Below are 19322 nucleotides of genomic sequence, written 5' to 3'. Positions count from 1 at the left end.
ACGACGACAGGGAAACTACAAAAAACTTTGCGCCGCAATCAGTGTACCTTATCTTCTCTTTCTAATTGATAATTAGTCTTGCATTAATTTAGGGGCCAACATCTATCTCTTATCACAAAGGTACAATTTATCAGCAGCTTAAATGATGGACTAAATTGGGTTGGCAATGTTAATGATTCACCTTGCAGGGAATGGGGGACATGAGGGAAATAATTTCTCCTGACTCATATTTAATTAACCTTAGCAGATGTGCTGGGCATGCATTGTGGCTTCAACAAAAAAAAAGACATGTTTGAAACATTTAAAGGATGACATCGTCTGGCAAATCCTGTTTAAAAATGAATATTTAATGTAAAAAAAGATGTTATATACATAAATATATAGGAGAACAATAGTAGAAAACATTGTTATTGTTACATTATATAGATGATTCGTTTATGGATACAATCAGTTTAATATAAAAATGTTATACTTCTAAGGCAGAGAGGTGGTTTAGTCGGCTCCTTCATACACTAATGTCTTCACAGGGAGAACCAGGAGGACCAGGACTCTGTTAATAGAAGACTGCTTAGTACCTTCAGCTTGTGCAACTCATACCGTCCTGCCAAAAACCAGAAAGCCATACATTCACATTGTTCGATGTGTTATAACCACGCTACTCAAACTGACAAAATGTATTTTCTTTTCCCCACATTCTCAGAAAAACAAGTAGAAAATAGCTTGTACAGTTAATTATTTGTCTGCAGATTGTATTTATACAAAACGGAGGAAAAACTACATGGACTGAATTTGAGGAACGAAGTGATATGTAGCATGGTAACAATGGTCAAACACGCTGTGGCGCTGGTAAACACAACCAAACAACACTAATTATCATTAAAAAGAATTACATAAAACATACATTTTGAAGAAGTAACATACATGTGGATTGCGTACCAGCATCAGAGGAGTAACAATAATTCACCGTCATGTCATCTCAGCAGACACTCACCCAGCATTCAGATGCAGTTCTGCATTCTGTCTTATAGAGGTGCAATAGATTTTTGGAAATATGACACCAAAATCGTCGGTGTGACTCCAGTAGATCCTTTTCTTTGGTGCTCCATTACGTACTTGTACCGGAGGACATAGGCAGCTACAATTATAAAACAATTATTTTGCTAATGAGCGTGAGGTCTGCGATTTTAGAAGAAATGCTCATTTTTACATCATTATTCTCCTTTTCATTGAAAACACATTCAGGTTTTATTAAGTCTGTGGAACATGATGTGTAGGGCCAAGACATCTCTGCAGCACGGCAATATTTCATTGTTAAAAAAAGATATTTTCACACACATTTCACCGTTAACAAATATGGCGCATCTAGTGATTTGAAAATCGAAAATTTGGATTAATTGTGTGTCACCGTCCTGCTGTCTGCTGCAGGACGCAAAAGAGCGAATGATCTGAAGGGGCCTCTGAGCTACTGTGGTGTCACTCCTCTACACTCGACCAGCAGGTCAAACTGCGCTATTATTACTGTGCGTTCAGTCATACCTGCACACTTTTATCTGGGAGTTTGATACCGATGCTGACAAAAGCATGAAAGAGACACACATTTGTAAGAAACTCCAAAGGTCACTACATTCATTCACTCCTGTGACCCTCCTGCTGCTGCAGAACAACCAGCGACGAGCTTTCATTCGTTCCTCTGCTCTGTTCTTTGAAAACTCTCTGAATCAAACCACTGTGGACCACACATGCTCTGGCCTGGCTCTGCATGTGTTCTTCCACCTCCCTCCATGTTTACTGACTAGTCTATTACTTCTCTCTCCCCTCTACGTCCTTTTGCTTCATTCTTCCTTCCTTATCTATTTTCTTTTCTCCTTTCTCTGTTTTTTCTAAATTCTTTAAACCTCCTTCTTTCCTTATTCCGATCGGGATCCATGTCTGTCAAACAAACAGGCAAATTAAATGGTTTTGAGTCTGCGTGGGCTTCAGTCAAATGACTTCATTATTGCTTTAACATCAGCGGGATTTCATTCTCTGTCACATTAACATCCCACATCACCTCATCCTGAAGTGTCATTTTAAACATTTAATCTCCATTGAAAGGAATACCGCTGTGCTTTGTGGAGTGAAACACAGAACTGTAGGACGCTGGACTGTGACCCTTAATTGATGGTTTAGTAAGTGGCTAAATGGATCCGCACTGAGAAGAGCTCTCTGAAGCTCAATTCAAGGTTTCAACGGGACTTGTGTGAGCCCTTCAGTATACGGCGACGCCTACACCACCAGGTCACGGAGATGTCCCATGAACATCCATCGCATCCTACAGTACATGGCATAACGCAGAGGACGCTCTGCGAACGGTCAGCTAAACAACTGCACCGTCTGCCTGGTTTACAGTACGCACGTCTCCAAGGCGTAAACATTTGGGTGCAAAAGCAGGGCCCGGATCACACACTCCCACCGACCGAGGGTGTGTGTTCAGGTGCGGCTCTGTGCGTAGTATTGAAAGAGAGCGGAGGTGTCTCAGCCTGCTTGCTTTTTGATGTTGTAAAGAGAAAGAGACAACGGTGTAACGACGCCGTCTGTCACGTTTAAGCGCCACTATCACACGTGTGCTCTCACCCGATAATTGAGTCGCCTCCATTAGAGAGGGAGACAGCAGTAAACATCTTTAACTATGTAAAATGAAGCGTTGGAATCATCTTGTTCCGGTGTGTGTGTGTGTGTGTGTGTGTTGCCTCGACTGGGTCGCACTTAAACCGGAGCTCTCAGCAATGTTACAAAATGTTCCGTCTTGTTCTCAACGGAGCTTCTTCCGGAATGTCAAAAGTTCAAAGGGTGATATTAGCACTCTGATGGAAGTTTGAAAGATGTGGTAGTCAGCTTCTTTTCTTTAAAGCAGTGGATTATCTATGAATTGGATGTTTGATGGAAAAACAAGAAGTGAGCAAAAACTCCAGTCAGGCTGGATCGATGCAATAAACACAGGTTGTACCGTGGATTAAGTACTGATGACTGCGTGATGTAATCTAAGAGCGTCACATACATTCAAGTAGAAGTCCCTTTGAATACATTTGACTATTCAAGGACAAACCTTTAAATCTAAAGATTGAGGACTTCTACAGCTGTGATCTAAGTGGTTATCACGGGATGATCCTAAAGCAGGAACACGGTCAATCAGGAATGCTGTAAACAGCTCAGACTATACAGGAACTAAAGTCTCTCATCCCTACTGAGAGAAACATTTCACTTATTATTACAAGTGAAGCTAATAGTGCTCTACTGTGCTTTATTCAGATGTTTCCATATCTAGTTGAAGAAACAATACTGTACGTGATATATTAGACTAGTCCCAAGTAAAGACATCTCTACTTTCATAAAGATTGCTCGAGTGGCTTTCTCCCCGTTTCGCATGTCGAGATAATACTGTCGGTCTCAAAATGCACTTCATTTAATACTGTAACTGTCGTCCACAATTTGAAATGCAATGTTGTAAATGAATCTTAATCTGACTGAGAGGATATATCTTTAGTTGTAGAGTTATGATGATTTCATCTCGTTTGTTTCAGCAGCCGTTACTAACAAGAGCAAAGGAGGATTTCTAAAGACTCGTTTTTTTGCTATTCACACATTTTCCATCATCTTCTAAACCTCAACTCACGCTCACTAAATGCCTCACAATCACTTTTTTTGTAAATACGAACTGATTCAGTCTCGAGAATAAATTTGGCTTCATCGCACGAAATGACATTTAATTCTGTGAACGGCGACACAAGACCACAACGAGAACTTGTTTGTGGAGCTGCAGCAGTAAAACCAGGTACAACATGAGGGTGTAGAGCCTTAATTTAAATAGATCCAATTATCTTTGCGGCTCTTCTTGAAAGAGACGACTTAATCAGAGCACAGTGACAAGCAAAACCCCTGCTAATTTTATACTGCGGGAAGACTCAAAGCAATTTAAATGACTTCAAACAACAAGACATTATGCCTCACGCCGGCCACTCTGTAATTAACCTCCTTTACCTTGCTTGTCTGTGTATTACCATATACTTCAAACAGTGCAGACAGTGTTTGATAGTGATGGTGATTCAAATCGCACCATTGAGAGGTTTCAACTCTATTTCATTGGAGTACCGCGAGCAGAAGAGCTGCGCAACACAGAGCAGTTCGCATTCGGCTCGTTTTCATCTCTGGACCGGGTTCGTCTACACGGCTGCAGTCATGGCATTCTTCTGTCTCGGGTTGGTTTGGTGTTGCTGTTGCTGTCGCCCTCCCTCCCCAGTATAGACGTACTGGTCTGGACTGGGATCCACCAGGTGCCTGTAACCAATCAAACATGTTCTCAGGGCATAGTGAAGGTTTTGTGGTCTCACTCAAAATGTACTGATGCTGTTTCTCTCCTACTCGTACATCTGGAAACCCTCGTCAGGTGTTACAATTGATGAACTGAGTCATTGGTGAAATCGAATCGCCCCTACCTGTAACCTCCACCCGCGGTTCCACGCGTCATAGTGTCGTACCGTAGTCCACGAAGCGGAGGGGTAGGAGACGGGGGAACGTCCTGCCGCAAGGGGCCTCTCTGCTGGGAGCTAGGAGTAGAAAACAACAAGTCCACCATTATCATACGAGCACTACTGTGAGGACAGGAGTTGAGAAGTCAGACTACTCCGTTTAAACTCTGCGTACAGCATCGTGGATCATGTGACATAAAGCAACTTCCATGCATTTAATTACCTTGGGTGGGGATAGTACCCGGGGTCGACGCCCCGAGGGTCTCCTGGCCGTGCGTATGGTGGACCGGGTGGGTAGCCGGGGTAAGACGGGGCAGACTGGGGGATGGGGTTCGGGTAGGAGGGGGACTGAGGGTACCCCTGTGGGGCCTGGGGCGGTCCGGGGTAATGGCCTGACCAGGGCTGCATGGAGTAGTCAGTCGCATCCAACGGACCTCGTCTGGAAGAGGAAATGGCACCATTTTGAAACAGATGATGGCGTAAGAAAACAAAGCTTACACAATAAAAACGAGCTGTATTTGGCATTGCAACAAGCAGAAACAGTTGCATGTCAGTCCAGGTCCATTCACTCCCTTAACCACAGTTTCCCAAGGCTGAACTTTGTTGTGTTGATGGTCATATTAATACCATTTTGATGCATTGGCAACACTACATGAATGCAGTTGTGACCTCTCGTTCTGTCTGAAATCACTCACAATAAAACAAATCGTCAAACAAATGCTGCCACTGAGAACACCGTGCTTCACTTTGTGTTTGTGATGTTCTTTTCATGTATTTGAATTAGAACTAAAGAATACTGCTGCTGCAGTTTTTGCCAGTTTCTCTGTTGACTAAATGGATTCAATATTCATGAAAACCTGCTGAAAACTATTTGTTTTGGACCAGAGAGAGAGAGAGAGAGAGAGAGAGAGAGAGAGACAGAGGGAAAGGGGGAGAGAGGGAGAGAGAAAGACGCACAACTCGCCATATCGGCCAAAGATCACATAGCAACAGAATATAAGTGACGTGACAGTTTTAAGGATAGGGCTCAGTTAACACACACACACACACACACACACACACACACACACACACACACACACACACACACACACACACACACACACACACACACACACACACACACACACACACACACACACACACACACACACACACACACACACACACACAGCTGTGGTAATCCAGTACAATCCTGTCAATAGATATCCATGTCTTGTGCCCAGTGGAAAGCAAGTACACAAACATGTGTCGTCCACATAGCTAACAGTACGAGGTATTACATTTGATCCCTCTACATTTGATTCATGCTTTCTCATTCTACCCGTCGGCCTTTACGTCTCTTTTCCCTTCTTTCATTGATGTTTGTCAAAATTAATTCTATTTTTCTTCATGTATTTATGCTCCTTTGTTTCCGTACATACAGAACATTCTAGATTAAATGTGCATTTATTAAATAAATCCTGCACTATCTCAATTTTGATAAAATTCCTACCGACTCACAGTTTGGATTAATATACTTCAACAATAATGTGTACTGAAGCATGTACTTCTGTATAAATGTGTTGGGAGCGTGTTCCTCTCACTGAGTGTCCTAATGACACTAACCGTCGCTATGCTTAGCTGAGTGGGTGGGGCTCCGCGGCCTCCAACCAATCACAGAGCTGACCTGTCGCCTGGAGATAAACGTTAATGTGCACACAACCACGGGACAGCCAGACTGAATCAAACACAGATTTGTACATAAATACTTGCACAGAGCGCGCACACACACACACACACACACACACACACACGCAGAGACAGTGCTGGTGGTCTCCATGCTGACGCCAGTGTGTGTCAATTTGGGTGGTCAGCAGCGGAGAGTGTATAACTAACTACATGCCCATCATGTTTGGGATGTCTGCTTCTGCCCCTCCTGGCTCCATATCGGCCGTGAGAGTGTGTGTCTCACACACACACACACACACACACACACACACAAATTACATTTCTGCTTCTCTCATCTGTCAACCTATAACTGTCTTCTGGTTTTCGACTTGTTCTGCTACGTATTGTAAGTCACTCCGACTGCGTGATGCGTATCAGCTACATGTCTCAAATGTCTCCCTTCTTGATAGCCACAGCCGTTTTGTCTGCTTCTCTTCTACCAACACGCAAGTCTGCCAGCTGCCCCGTCTGTCCATGTGTCTGACTGCCTCGCTCGCTCTCCTTTTAGAGAGCTTTATGACTACAAGTCTGCCTGCCGGCTAATCTGCGTGGCTTGCTGGCCATCTCTGAGCCTGGATACCTTTGCCCATATCAGTCAGTCAATCTGTCACTCAGAATTTGGCCCCTGGCACCGATAACGTCACCAAGGCAGAGATAAGAGCGGTGGAGAGGTGACGGGGAGGTGAAGAAGGCAGGGCAGGGAGGGAGAGAGAGAGAGATAAGATGGAAAGTAAGAAGGAGAGGAAAGGACAAGTATAGGGGGAGGAACGAGGGGGAGATGCTGATGAAAAACAAGGATAAGAAGAGCGTTGAAGTGGTGAGAAAAATGCAATAAAGGAGCTGTAGGCAGGAACAAAAGAAGACATTGCCTCTAAAGATGTACAGGTAATTAAGAGTCATCAGCAGCTTTTGTGAACAAATGCTTCACTTATCTATTACCTGTTTAATATGCACTGTGATTTATCGAAATTCTTAGGCTTTCAATCACTTATTAGGACACTACAGTAGATATTTAAAAAACTCAACTACAACAATAATTAGTGATGAACCTGCAAATAGAGAGAACAAGTCAACGAAGTGACGTGAGGCGTGAAGAAGAATGAAACAAGACGAGGATAAGAAACATAAAGGCCAGTATTCTGTCTGTCATTTTAAAGACAATTTGGCAGATGAGACATGGAAAATGTGATTGTTCCTCATTACCGAGCTCTTATTTCACCTGTGTGATCTTTCAGTGGTTCCATCTATAAGCTACTGTACTACCTACTGTAGCACGGCTCAGACCAATTTGTGCTTATTCGTCTCGTCTTATTTTGCCGGAATGAAGGAAAACTATAAAGAAATAACCAATCGTCTGGCTGATGGTCTGATTTACTTACTTATAGGTCATATAGAGGCATGAGCATTGAATTGAGACTGTTTCATAACCAGGTATAAGTTCCCTGCAGTAACTTTAAGTGGTCTTTTGCAGTTTTATTTCATTATAAAAGAATGCCTTTTCGGACTGTTGAATTTTGACTCGCAATTAAAAAAAGTTACCTTTGGCACAGAAAATGTGACGGGCATTCTTTACAATCAAACACTTTTCAGGATCATTTATATATATATATATATATATATATATATTACACAGAGTCATTGATAATGAAATAATAATTAGTTGCAGCCTTCAGAGTTGACATATTGGGAATGGGGTGGAAATCCAGTGGGAATCTTTAGGGAATCCACTGTAAATCCGGTGGCAAGTTTGGAATTCTCTCTCCAGGAACCCAGTCAGCACTGCACAGCAGCTGGGGATTAAGGGGTAATGAGGATGGAACCCATTACTGGCACACACACACACACACGTGCACGCACACACACACACACACACACACACACACACACACGCACACACACACACGCACACACACAGTGCAAACCTTAGCTCAAATGCAGTGCTAGCTCCTAATCACCCCCTCCCAAACCCCACGTACTCTGGAGGAGGCAAATTGGCACACAGCTGGAGAGGAGTTAAGACCAAATGAGGAGGCTGGTGGTCTGTGTGTGTATGCATGTCTGTGTGTGTGTGTGTGTGTGTGTGAAAGACAGAAACAGATGTAATGAATGAGAACAGCTTTCTGGCACATGCAACAACTAGTTTAACGTAATTGAGAGAGTAATCAAGGCAAAACGAAAAAAAAATGTAAAAACGTTTCAAGCAGAACAGGAAAGCCATCGGGGGCTCAGTTTGAAGTGAAACTCAACTGTGTAATACCTGTTCAGGGATGCCTTCTTTGGCATTGTTAGTGACTTAGATGCACTCAGTACAGAGGTTAGATATTTGAAAAGATAATTTCAGAGATTTCTCTCCAGGTCTGGCAGTAATTGAGAGTAACGTGAGCCTTTCTAATTCTCTGGTATTTAAGGGATTTCTGATGGATTTCTGAGGAAACAAGGAGTTGTTATATGTCCTCTGCACCTGCCGCTTTCTCTCATAAACACACGCGCTTCACTAACTCTTTCTGAAAGGGCTGGATACAGCTGTTATGCAAGCGGGAAAAACACACACACACACGCACACACGCATACGCAACCATCGATCATCCCAGGCTGTCTCAGTGAGACACAAATACCTTTAAGAAAGAGAGACACGACGTCGCGATGTGACACAACACATTAAAAAACTCCTGAGAGTCAACGACAGCCGCGTCGGAGATGGATTGTCTCAATAAAACCAAACACAAAAGCACAAACAAAAACAACACCAAACAAAATATGAAGAGAGATAAAGTTTGAGATGAGAGGGGGGGGGGGGGGGGTTATAAGAGGTGAGAAAGAAAAAGGAGGGCGGGAGAAAGAGGGGGAAGCAAAGAGCGATATTCAAAGTGAGCGAAAGAGGAGCGGGAGGAAGAGGAGGAGATTTAATGCAGCTTTAATTCAGTTATATCTTTATGAGTCTTTCTAGAGCCGAGGCCTCACCTTGTGCTGATATCCATTTAAAACAGATCTTAGGTCTGAGGTTGGGAAAACACTTCATATATTCAAATTGCATTCAACAGCGTCAGATTCTTTGTCAACGAGAGCCACGGTATTTTGACAGTCTGGTAATAAAACAGATTAATAGCTCAAACGGTTCCGCTACTGCTGCCGTAATGTCATTTGGTGAAAACGGGACCGCTGTGATGTAATGTCCCCGGAGTTGAACGGAGTCTAACTTAGTTCCATCCTCCTAATGCGATACTTCATTATGAAGCTTTAATCACAGATGCATCACAGTCCAAACAATGAGGCAATAAAAGCTTAAGTGAAAAATAATGAAGGGTGGAGAAATACTTTATCTGCTATCTAAGGAGAGGATTGCACTGGAATTAAAATGAAACCTGCGTCACATCGACAGTTTTTTTGAAAATTACATTGTATATTGGTTTTGAACGTATATCAATATACTGTCAATTATATCCTCAAGTGCCTAATGTCCTTCCATAATAACATTACATCGTAAAATGCTATATCTTCACCTATTTGGGATAGTGATGAACTCTATAAAGTAATGCTTTAAACATTAAATGACTTTAAAGGAAATCTGGTTTTTCTTATGAATATGCATATTTATGCTGTAAAGTGCTTACAAATCCAATCATATCATCTGCTCCTTCTGGAGGATCTTGAGAGGTTATTTTGAAATAAACACGAGGACATAACACCGTATGCATGTACAATAGTGGTGGCATGGAATAGCAGCAAACAAATAATAACTTTGCCAACAAATCATTGATTTTTCTTTGTTGTTTTCATGCAGTTAACTAAGATCTTAAAGAGAGTGAAGGCTTTCAGCATGATTGTCAGTTGTCGTTTTTTTTGACTGAGCTAAAGCACACAAAGCTGCTGCGTGAACACACCGCACAGGTACAGTACGTGGCATCTGGAACTGTATTAACTGTGAGTAGTGGGGAAAAAACAAACTCTTAACAGAACAGAGCCGAGTCATTTAGAGTAACGCCCGAAGCAGCAGAGAGAGTTTTTATTAGGAGAAGCCCAATAAGACACTAAGCTGTTTTCCTACTTATGGTTAAGTGGTTACACACTCTGTGTGTGTATGTCAGAGATGGAATTCTGTTGGTTCAGCTGTCAATATGGTGCTTGTGTGTGTGTGTGTGTGTGTGTTAGAGAGCCCTAAATCTCCCTCGACTCCTGACCCCTTAGGGTCATATGATACTCCATCAGTTCCCATCAAACACTTAGAAGAAGGGGTCAAAGGCTAAGGAATGGTATTATCAACTAGGATTAGGGGGCATACCAAATACATAGACATAACATTCAAACCCTCGTTACCATTTGGTACATTGGACAAACCATATGGTGACATTGACAAACCTGCAACTGCAGTAAAAGCAAAGCTAAGTTAATGACTGATGTGGGCTGATAACAGCTGGTTTTCAGGATCTTTCAATAGGCCTGTTATGGAGGGCAGTGTTTCGTGTTCAAACATGCCCTAACAAACACACTTAAAACTAGCTTGCGCCCAAAATCCCATATTAACATGCTATTTAGTACGCTAAAACAGGATGTGGGATTTTCTTTTGTGTGTCGGAAACCTTAGTATGAAACCAATAATATGTAAATTGTAAACCATTTAGGGTGAAGTATTACAGTATGCAAAAAGCTGGACAATTGTCGACATACATATCCCACAATGCAATGCGAAAGGACGACAACGTTCTTAACATCGTTCAAAACCAACTGCCAACCAACTGACAGTGAGGCTCTCAGGTAATTACAGTTCAGTGCGTCCGAAAAGTAGTAGATAGTACACATGTTGAGTATGTAGTGCTTAGTATGAGATCTCAGACGCAGCCCGAGACTTGTGTTTTGAAAAGGAGCAACTGACCGTTCACTAAGACCCCCCTACCCCCCCCCCCCCCCCCCCCAGCCTGTTTTTTCATTTCACACAGAACTAAACAAAAGAAGCTGTTTCTAGCTGAAGTTAACGGTAAAATGTGTATTTGTTTACACAAGAAAATAATTTGAAGATTAGGGCAAAGCCGTCAATTTGGCAAATGTAACTCTATCCATCACAAGTTGGACGGGAGTTGCTGGAGTGTAAACTTTCCTAAAAACCAAATGAAGGAGCAGGACAGAGCTGCTTTTGTGCGATCTAAACTCTGAACTCTACAGTAGCACCCTGGCTCCACTCATCAAAGAGTCCTTTTGTAACTTGTACGCACACATAATAAAATAACAAGTCAGCTGACGACCAACACCTTACTTTTGGAAATAAGGTTTCTATTGTAGCAGTGATCAGATTATGACATGCTAAAGTTAACGAATGCTAAAAGTGGTGCAGCATCATTTTTGAAATATTGGTTGATTATGTCTCCTCTTGTTATGAAAACAACAATCAGTGAGTATTTGTATTTAAATCATGTACTTGCGTGACACTTGTACGTGCGTGTCACACTGCATTATGACTAAGTTGCAGTGGTTTAGTGACCAAGATCAACAAGAGGCTTAAAAAGAGTCAAATATTCTCGGTAAGGCCTGATAAATGGAGGGTTAAGAGTGTGCAAACGACAAAGATCAGGCAGTATTTCACTGGGGATTATTCAAGTAAGACGAAGACGCAATCCTTTGTTTTTTTTGACCTGCATACTAATTTTGTAGTTGCCAAAGAGGTGAATACTGAGGACTTCACAGCAGAGGCACATTTGTGTTCAAAACAAACAACCAAGAAGAAGTTTCCAGACAAAGAGCAGGCCACTAAAGACCAACATCGTCATCTGTATTCCTTGATAGTAGCACAGAGCAAAGGACAGAGAGAAGGGAGATGAATGTAAAGAGACTGAGGAGATAGCGTAAACAGAAGACAAAGAGGTATGACCGCAGAGGGCTGAGACAGATGGGACTGGAGGAAGAGGGGGAGGAGGAGGAGGAGGAAGGAACAAGACAAGGGCTGTGTCTCCATATTTCCTACATAGTGCACTACATTTATTATCTGCCATTTTATTTGAGGATCAGAATTCTGAGTGTGAAAATGTGTGCACTGTACAAATACCACAATAGAAGAAAACTAGAATTACCGCCTTGCGGTTGTAAACCTCCGACCAGTCACGCGGTGGTCTGCATCCATGTCTGTCCAAAATGTCATCACTTCAGCATTTTATGCTGTTCGACATGTGTGTATCATTTCCATAACAAGCATATGAATTCTTGAGTTATGGCCCAGACCTTCAAAATCTAATCGGTTCATCCTTGAGTCCAAGAGGACGTTTGTTCCAAATTTGAAGAAATTCCCTCAAGTTGTTCTTGAAATAATTGGTCATGAGACCGGATCGAACGGACTGACAGACAACCCAAACACATAATGCCTCCGGCCACAGTCTCAATGGCATGTTCACTACTTTCTGACAGTCAAATAAAAAACGAGACAATGGGGAGGGGGGGGGGGGGGGGATTGAGGGGGAAGACGAGGAGAAGACAATAGGATGGAGGAACGTGACGATGGGAAAAGAGTGAGAGTTTTACAGTTGGAAGCTGATGAAAAAGGAATGACAAATAGGACTACAGGTAGCGGAGATTGAACCTCCCAGATGGATGTCTTGTGAAGCTCAGAAGGGAAACATGAAAGGAGGAGGAGGAGGAAGGAAGGAAGGAAGGAGCAGAAAATGAGAAGGCAGGGACAATAAAGAAAATGAATGGTGGAGAGGTGGGGAACGACGAAGAAGAGAAGGAAAAAAAAGTAGAGAGACAAGTGCTGCCCTCCAGAGAGACTGGCATGCTGTAGGTCAGCATCTGCTGAGAATAATGGGCCCTACTTTAGCGGAACACACACACACACGCACACGCACACACTCACACTCACACTCACCGGATGCTTGCTTATACTGTTCACGTTTGAATGAAACTAAACACCTTTCAAGGGCTCCTATCTGTCTTTGTCAATAAAGTTCTGTCAAATATGATTCATCCACCTGGATATCATGAATTACAAACTGACTAGTCCAGGAAACTAACATGATTACATTCCCCTGTGCATGTCAGTGTGTGAGCATACACATTTGCCCGTGTGTGTATTGGCGTATGACCGTGTGTGAGGCTGCATAGGACAGAGCACTCGTATTAAAGAACACAGCTGAAGTGTTAAGAGAAAAAAAACAAAAGGGAACGAGATGGAAATGACCACAGGAGGATAAAAAGAGGAGAGCAAATGAGAGGATACGGTAAGGACTTCAAATGAAAAGTACGAGACGAAGCCACAGAGAGAAATGTGGGAAACAGGAGAGGGAATCAAATAAGAGCATTAAAAAGTTACAAAATAACACTTTCTGACAAACTAAAGAGAGAAACAGTACTCAAAGACAATGAGATGGAGAAGGACAGAGGAGAAAGCCATTAGAGGAAAGTGAGAGGAACTGAGGGATGAAGGCCTTCCAGATGGTGGGAGACCGTTGCCTCGGAAACACAGAGAGGGCAGAACAAAGAGGATTTGGAGTGTTTCGCATCCCATCATAATACGGCCATGCCAGTGGAAACTGAGCAATGACGCTATCGCCAAAAAAACAACAACATGGAGGCCGACAATTTACTGCAGGAAGCTTCTCAAAAAAATGAATTCTGGTCGACATGTCGAGTGAGAGATGAGCTGATGGACAAACGACACAGAGGCTGAAGATGTTCATGTCATTGCTGCTCCTTTTCAAATGCACTGACTCTCTCACCTTGTCTGTTGCACATCAACTGAAATGTGCACACACAGAATTTCAGAGTTTAAGTTGTGATCTATAAACTATATCTCTATGATCGAACTGCGCACGAATCTGGGGAAGAACCGGAAGTGAACAAGTTGCCATTACTACGGTGGCGCACTACTAGTAATGACCACAAGGTAAACATATTCCGGTTGGCATCACAAACAGCACACGAGCAACACGTCGGCTTACCGTGTAAACGTTGACTCAGCCCAATACGTCGTAGTTGCTCGTAGGGACTGTGTCCTTGTAAAAGCCTTCAATTTGACTTTAATCAATTTTAAATACTCATCTGTGTTTATTATCTTCCTATACCCTTTATGTAAGTTACTGCGAGCAACCAAAGACACATTGAGTTTGAAATCAACAGTTAATATTGTTATCAGACGGAGAGTCACTAAAACGTGGCGGTGCAGCTCGATGGCCGAACACACACACAGCGGATTTGTTTGTTTTATCTCTTAGACGGATTAGAAACGACGACAGGAGTCCTACTTTGTTACAAATAGGGACCCTGATACTGTGTCAGAAGACATCAATGAGTGGGAAATGTCTTTCCAAGAAACAACTTAATATCAAAAATACAAGGATTCTTATTAATACATTTCCTTCTTATTTTTTAAAAACTATGAATAAAAATCAGTGACAGAAGACTGAAGACAAAAAGTTGTAAATATTACATCAATGTTAGATTCGGGTATTGCTTTTGACCTCTCTGAAATGCACCTATATATATATATATATATATATATATATATATATATATATATATATATATATATATATATATATATATATATATATATATATATATATATATATATATATATATATATATATATATATATATATATATATATATATATATATATATATATATATATATATATATATATATATATATATTCCCTGTAATATCAGAAGAAATAATAACCAGGGGCCTCTGGAAAATGGCAACTTCAAATGAAGCCATAAAGCCATAAAGGCAGATTCATCACATCGGCAATGAATTGGCTGCACCTTGTAAGTACATGATCGGGCCATGTCCGTCTGTGCTCGCTCAAAGTCTTCAAAGTAAAGATGACATTCAGTTATTGCAGTATCATACATAACCACTTAGGCAGTATAGCGGGTGACTTCCTGAAACATCATGAAATCCATTACAGATAATGTCATATCCCGTACAAATAGCCTCCATTATTTCACATCTTGAGCCAATAAGGTTCCCCCTCAGCAAGATGTAATAGTTTCAAGCTGGGGACATTTTTTGTGCTCCGTGCGTGACCACAGGATACAAATTGCTGACAGAATTACGATCCCCCCATAGCCGATAATTTGGTGCATGAAGAGGAGCTCTGAAATAGCGCTTGTAACAGCAAGATGGGGGATTGACACACACAAGTACGGTCATGGATTGAGGAACTTTTTAAGGAGGGACACACAAACACACACAGACATAAGCACAAACATGATCTCAGTGTTAGTGTGGCGCCTTAAGGAAAGTTATGGTTTGCATTACCTGTGCACAAGAAAATGCACTACCCGTTACTGCTCTACACTGACTGTTAAGCTTTAGTTTCCTTGAAAACATCAAGTGTGTTTGCAGCTTTAGTACTGAATGTAGGACACTGGAGATGCAGTTAAACATGTTCACTAACTTGACCACCGCAGCCTCACTGCTTTATTTAAATGTCAAACCCCCGCCTGTTGCAGTAATATGAGCTGCTTCCTGTTTCAACGGATTTATAAATCATCATAACAATTTCTGACGCGTTCCGTTTGGCATCGAAGAATTCGAAAAGAGCTACATTTTTGCACTCATCTCATCACGTCGCTTTTCGTGGTTTATGTCATTGGGAGATTTTTGCATGCATGCAGAAACACATTTTAATTATCATTTAACTTTCCAATGGAAGTTTGAGAATTCCTGAAAAAAAAAAAAAAAAAAAAGAAGAAGCTGGTAGCAGCACAGGAAGAGCAGATGGTCATTAGGCTGCTGCCAGATGTTAACATTTCACAGCTGCAACTATTGAAATGTATGAAGCGCGGTCGATCTCCTTGTTCTTCAGACAGACATAAATAATAATGGAACATTCCTTGATGTATTTCCCACATTTATGGTGATGAGTTAAGTGCCATGAAGTTAAGGCGAACGGCGGCCATTAAACTAGCAAGACGTGATACAAATTTTGGAAGGACAGAATGAGTAATCGACCAAAGGATGTGCTTCACCCGGGCATTTTTCTACCACAATGCAAAAAGTTTGGCATTTCACCACCTGCTCGACTCCACATGAGCACATTATCACTCAACATCAGCTCAACGCCAGCATACCCCAAAAAACCTTCACCGGCTGGGACCTGAAAGAAAAACTTCCTCCCTCACCCCAGGGTCCAGACATATGAAAGCATATCTCACACACACACTTGTTGAGCCGGGACCCCGTGGTTCTGCAACACATTACGGGTTGCAACCCAACTTTTTAGAGTCCAAGATCAAGATCAAAGCTGTGACCAGAATTCTTTAAAGCAGCAACGAGTGAACACATCAGAAACAAGATAGGGTCAAGAGAGAAAAAGCAAGATGGAAAGGGGGGGGGGGGGGCAGGGTCTCTCTTGGTGTCCCCTTCATGGCTAACAAACAAGCAGAGACTCGCCGAGTCTGGAGACACAGAAAAACAACCGGACAATGGGGTGGATTGTGCCGCAGTTGTAAAGTGGTCTGGGAAACTCTCGGGCCTGGTTGGGAGGTCTTCTCAAGAGAGAGACAGAGAGAGGAGTTAGAGAGACATTCCCGTTTCATTCCCCCCCCCCCCCCCCAGCAGAGTGAAACAATATTCAACAATGTCCTTTTCACCTCAAGTTCAGAGAGAATGAGAAGGAGAAGAGGAGGGGAGGAACGGCAGAAAGTAGAGGGGAATAAATGAGGCGATGTGACTTAAAGAGGCACACAGAGACAGAGCGCGAGATGCTGAATGCAACATCTGCTTTCTAATTACTAACCATCCAATTAGCATTGTAATGAGGAAGTGACAGCCTTCCCAGAAACCTGAACAGCAATTCCTATTGGCTCTTTTAATCCAATAAGGGTAATAACAAGGACAAATGGGTAAGTGTGTTCAGCTAATCCAATTGGGTCAAGGCTGTGTTTCAAACAACCGTGTGCTGTTATCAGCAGAGGTCCGTGGAGAGCAAAACCATGTTTTTAATCAAAGCTGACTTAGTCCGGTCTTATGTGCTTGGAAACCCCCGTACATGAGATAAGTTCATTAGTTTGTGATATGAGTGGGTTGTAACACACATTGTCATTCAGTCTTTTCTTTCTTTCTTTACGGATGATATCATTAATGTCAACGTTCCTGTCACAATCCAACGTTGGTGAGAGTAAAGATGAGCCATGGTGTGAAATCTGTCAACTTATTCGTTTGTTTATCCCCTTTCTTTATTCTACCAGAGTGTGTGTGTACGTTTACAGCTATCTTTGCGAGAACAAAATTGAGTTTGAGATTTGAGATTTGGGCCGGTCCTCACCTCCGAACAGACCTTCAAAGACCGGTATGAGGGTTCAGACTTGGTTTTAAGGTTCAGGTTAGAATAAGGTTCAGGTTAGGGGCTAGGGAATACATTATGTCAATGGGTGTCCTCACAAGTATAGAAGTACAGGGGTGTGTGTGTGTGTGAGTGCGTGTGTGTGTGTGTGAGGGAGACAGAGTGAGAATGTGTAAATGGGGCAGTAATGGGGCACACATGGTAGGGCCGCAACCTACTAATGTTGACCATACAAACACTGATAGCCATCTACTGACCTCAGAATGACCGAATCTCTCTCACACACACACACACACACACACACACACACACACACACACACACACACACACACACACACACACACACACACACGCACACACACACACACACACACACACACGCACACACACACACACGTACCAATGCACATAACACGCATGTGTGCATACTAATCTTTAAAGTTGTTTCATACACATTTATGCATCCATTCATGCTAAAACATTACCGAGATGCACAGCATTTAACCACAACTTTCCAGGTTTGATTCCAGACAGTAATGTTTGCTGAATGTCACACAGCTCTCTCTCTCTCTCTCTCTCTCTCTCTCTCTCTCTCTCGTTCAGTCTCTAAACACTCTAATAAAACTCTAATAAAAGTTAAATATGCAGCTTTAATACATGCCCGATCCGAAGCACACGCATGTCAACAAATATTGACTGAAGTCCCTTTGGAGAAAGATATTGGAATAAATAACACACACATTAATATTTACCATTAGATAACTTCAAACTTAAATTATTTTTTTTTTACATACGCTGTTATTTAGTTTCAGCATATATAAAAAGGGTTGCCACGTTTAAAATCATGTTTAAAATACTTCAGTGCCTGTGTTTCTATTTCTGATATATTTAACACCGAGTAGTTTCATAGCGCAGCAAAATATACAAGATCCCCTCGACAGACTCCTCTCTATTTCATGCAGTGACATTTGCTGACAGTTAGTTAGCTAGCGTTTGTGCTTTAGGCAGGGAAACATCATCCACTGCCGGGTCATGTTTTAATTTTAGAGCCATCAAAGTCTCGTCTCACTCTCACACAACTCACCCCGCGCTCCAGTTAACCGACTTCACGTCAAACACACAGTACCTGACTAAGCAACCCCACAGCTATTTGTGGACTCACTTGGAATAATACGAACAGGTACACAGGCGTGCAGACACTAGATACACACAGCCCGCTAGCTATTTCTGTGCCGGTGGCAAAATAATATGTTTGGATAAGGTCAAGAGCCGGGATGTGGTTTCCAAACGTGATCTCTTTCTCTGACTATGCTGAAACATCTCTCGAGTTAATTGACAGCAGGAGAAAACGTGTAGACAGAGATGCAGAGGCATGGGGGTGGGGGGGGGGCGACGACAAATAGAGACAGAAGGAGAAAGAGATGAGTCTCTTTCAGACATCAAATCCCTCAGTAGGGAAACATTTTGGGGTTAATCCACGTATTTAATAACAGCGTTTTGGCTTTCAGATCGGTGAGTCCTGTACTGACTCAGTGCAAATATGACTTGTTGTTATGGCTAAAAGTGCAACGCTTGTATAATATTAGGCACCATCCTCGTGAGACTTTATGCATTGCTTACGCGTGCCTGTAAGGCTGTTAATGTCCATATCATCCGCGAGGGGAAAGCAGTTCTCCAACGGTGCATTTCCACTGCATGGTACGGTGCGGCTCTGCTCTGCTCAGCTCCTTTTCCTTCAGCAAGTTGCAGCAGACCACTGATTGATCACAGAGAATCGTCACTAGACTCGTTACTCGAGTGACACGCGGCAGCCCGCACGGACCTCGAATT

General features: G+C 42.3%; 1 protein-coding gene across 1 annotated transcript in view; it reads right to left on the bottom strand.

The window, feature by feature from the left end:
- Window positions 1–326: 326 nt before the first annotated feature.
- Window positions 327–19322, bottom strand: part of LOC142969641 (partitioning defective 3 homolog B-like) — a 171639-nt gene continuing 152643 nt past the window's right edge. Inside the window, exons 24-26 of the mRNA XM_076109639.1 lie at window positions 4729–4944; window positions 4473–4583; window positions 327–4314 (exon numbers count right to left, since the gene is read on the bottom strand). Of these exons, the coding sequence (XP_075965754.1) occupies window positions 4200–4314; window positions 4473–4583; window positions 4729–4944 (442 nt within the window). The 3' untranslated portion in view covers window positions 327–4199. The remainder of the gene's footprint in view (window positions 4315–4472; window positions 4584–4728; window positions 4945–19322) is intronic.

The sequence above is a fragment of the Anarhichas minor genome, unplaced genomic scaffold (assembly GCF_050575085.1).
Source record: "Anarhichas minor isolate MPS153535 unplaced genomic scaffold, ASM5057508v1 ptg000004l, whole genome shotgun sequence".
Lineage (NCBI taxonomy): Eukaryota > Metazoa > Chordata > Actinopteri > Perciformes > Anarhichadidae > Anarhichas > Anarhichas minor.
The sequence above is the reverse complement of the archived record's forward strand: the minus strand, read 5'-3'. Positions and strand labels throughout refer to the sequence as shown.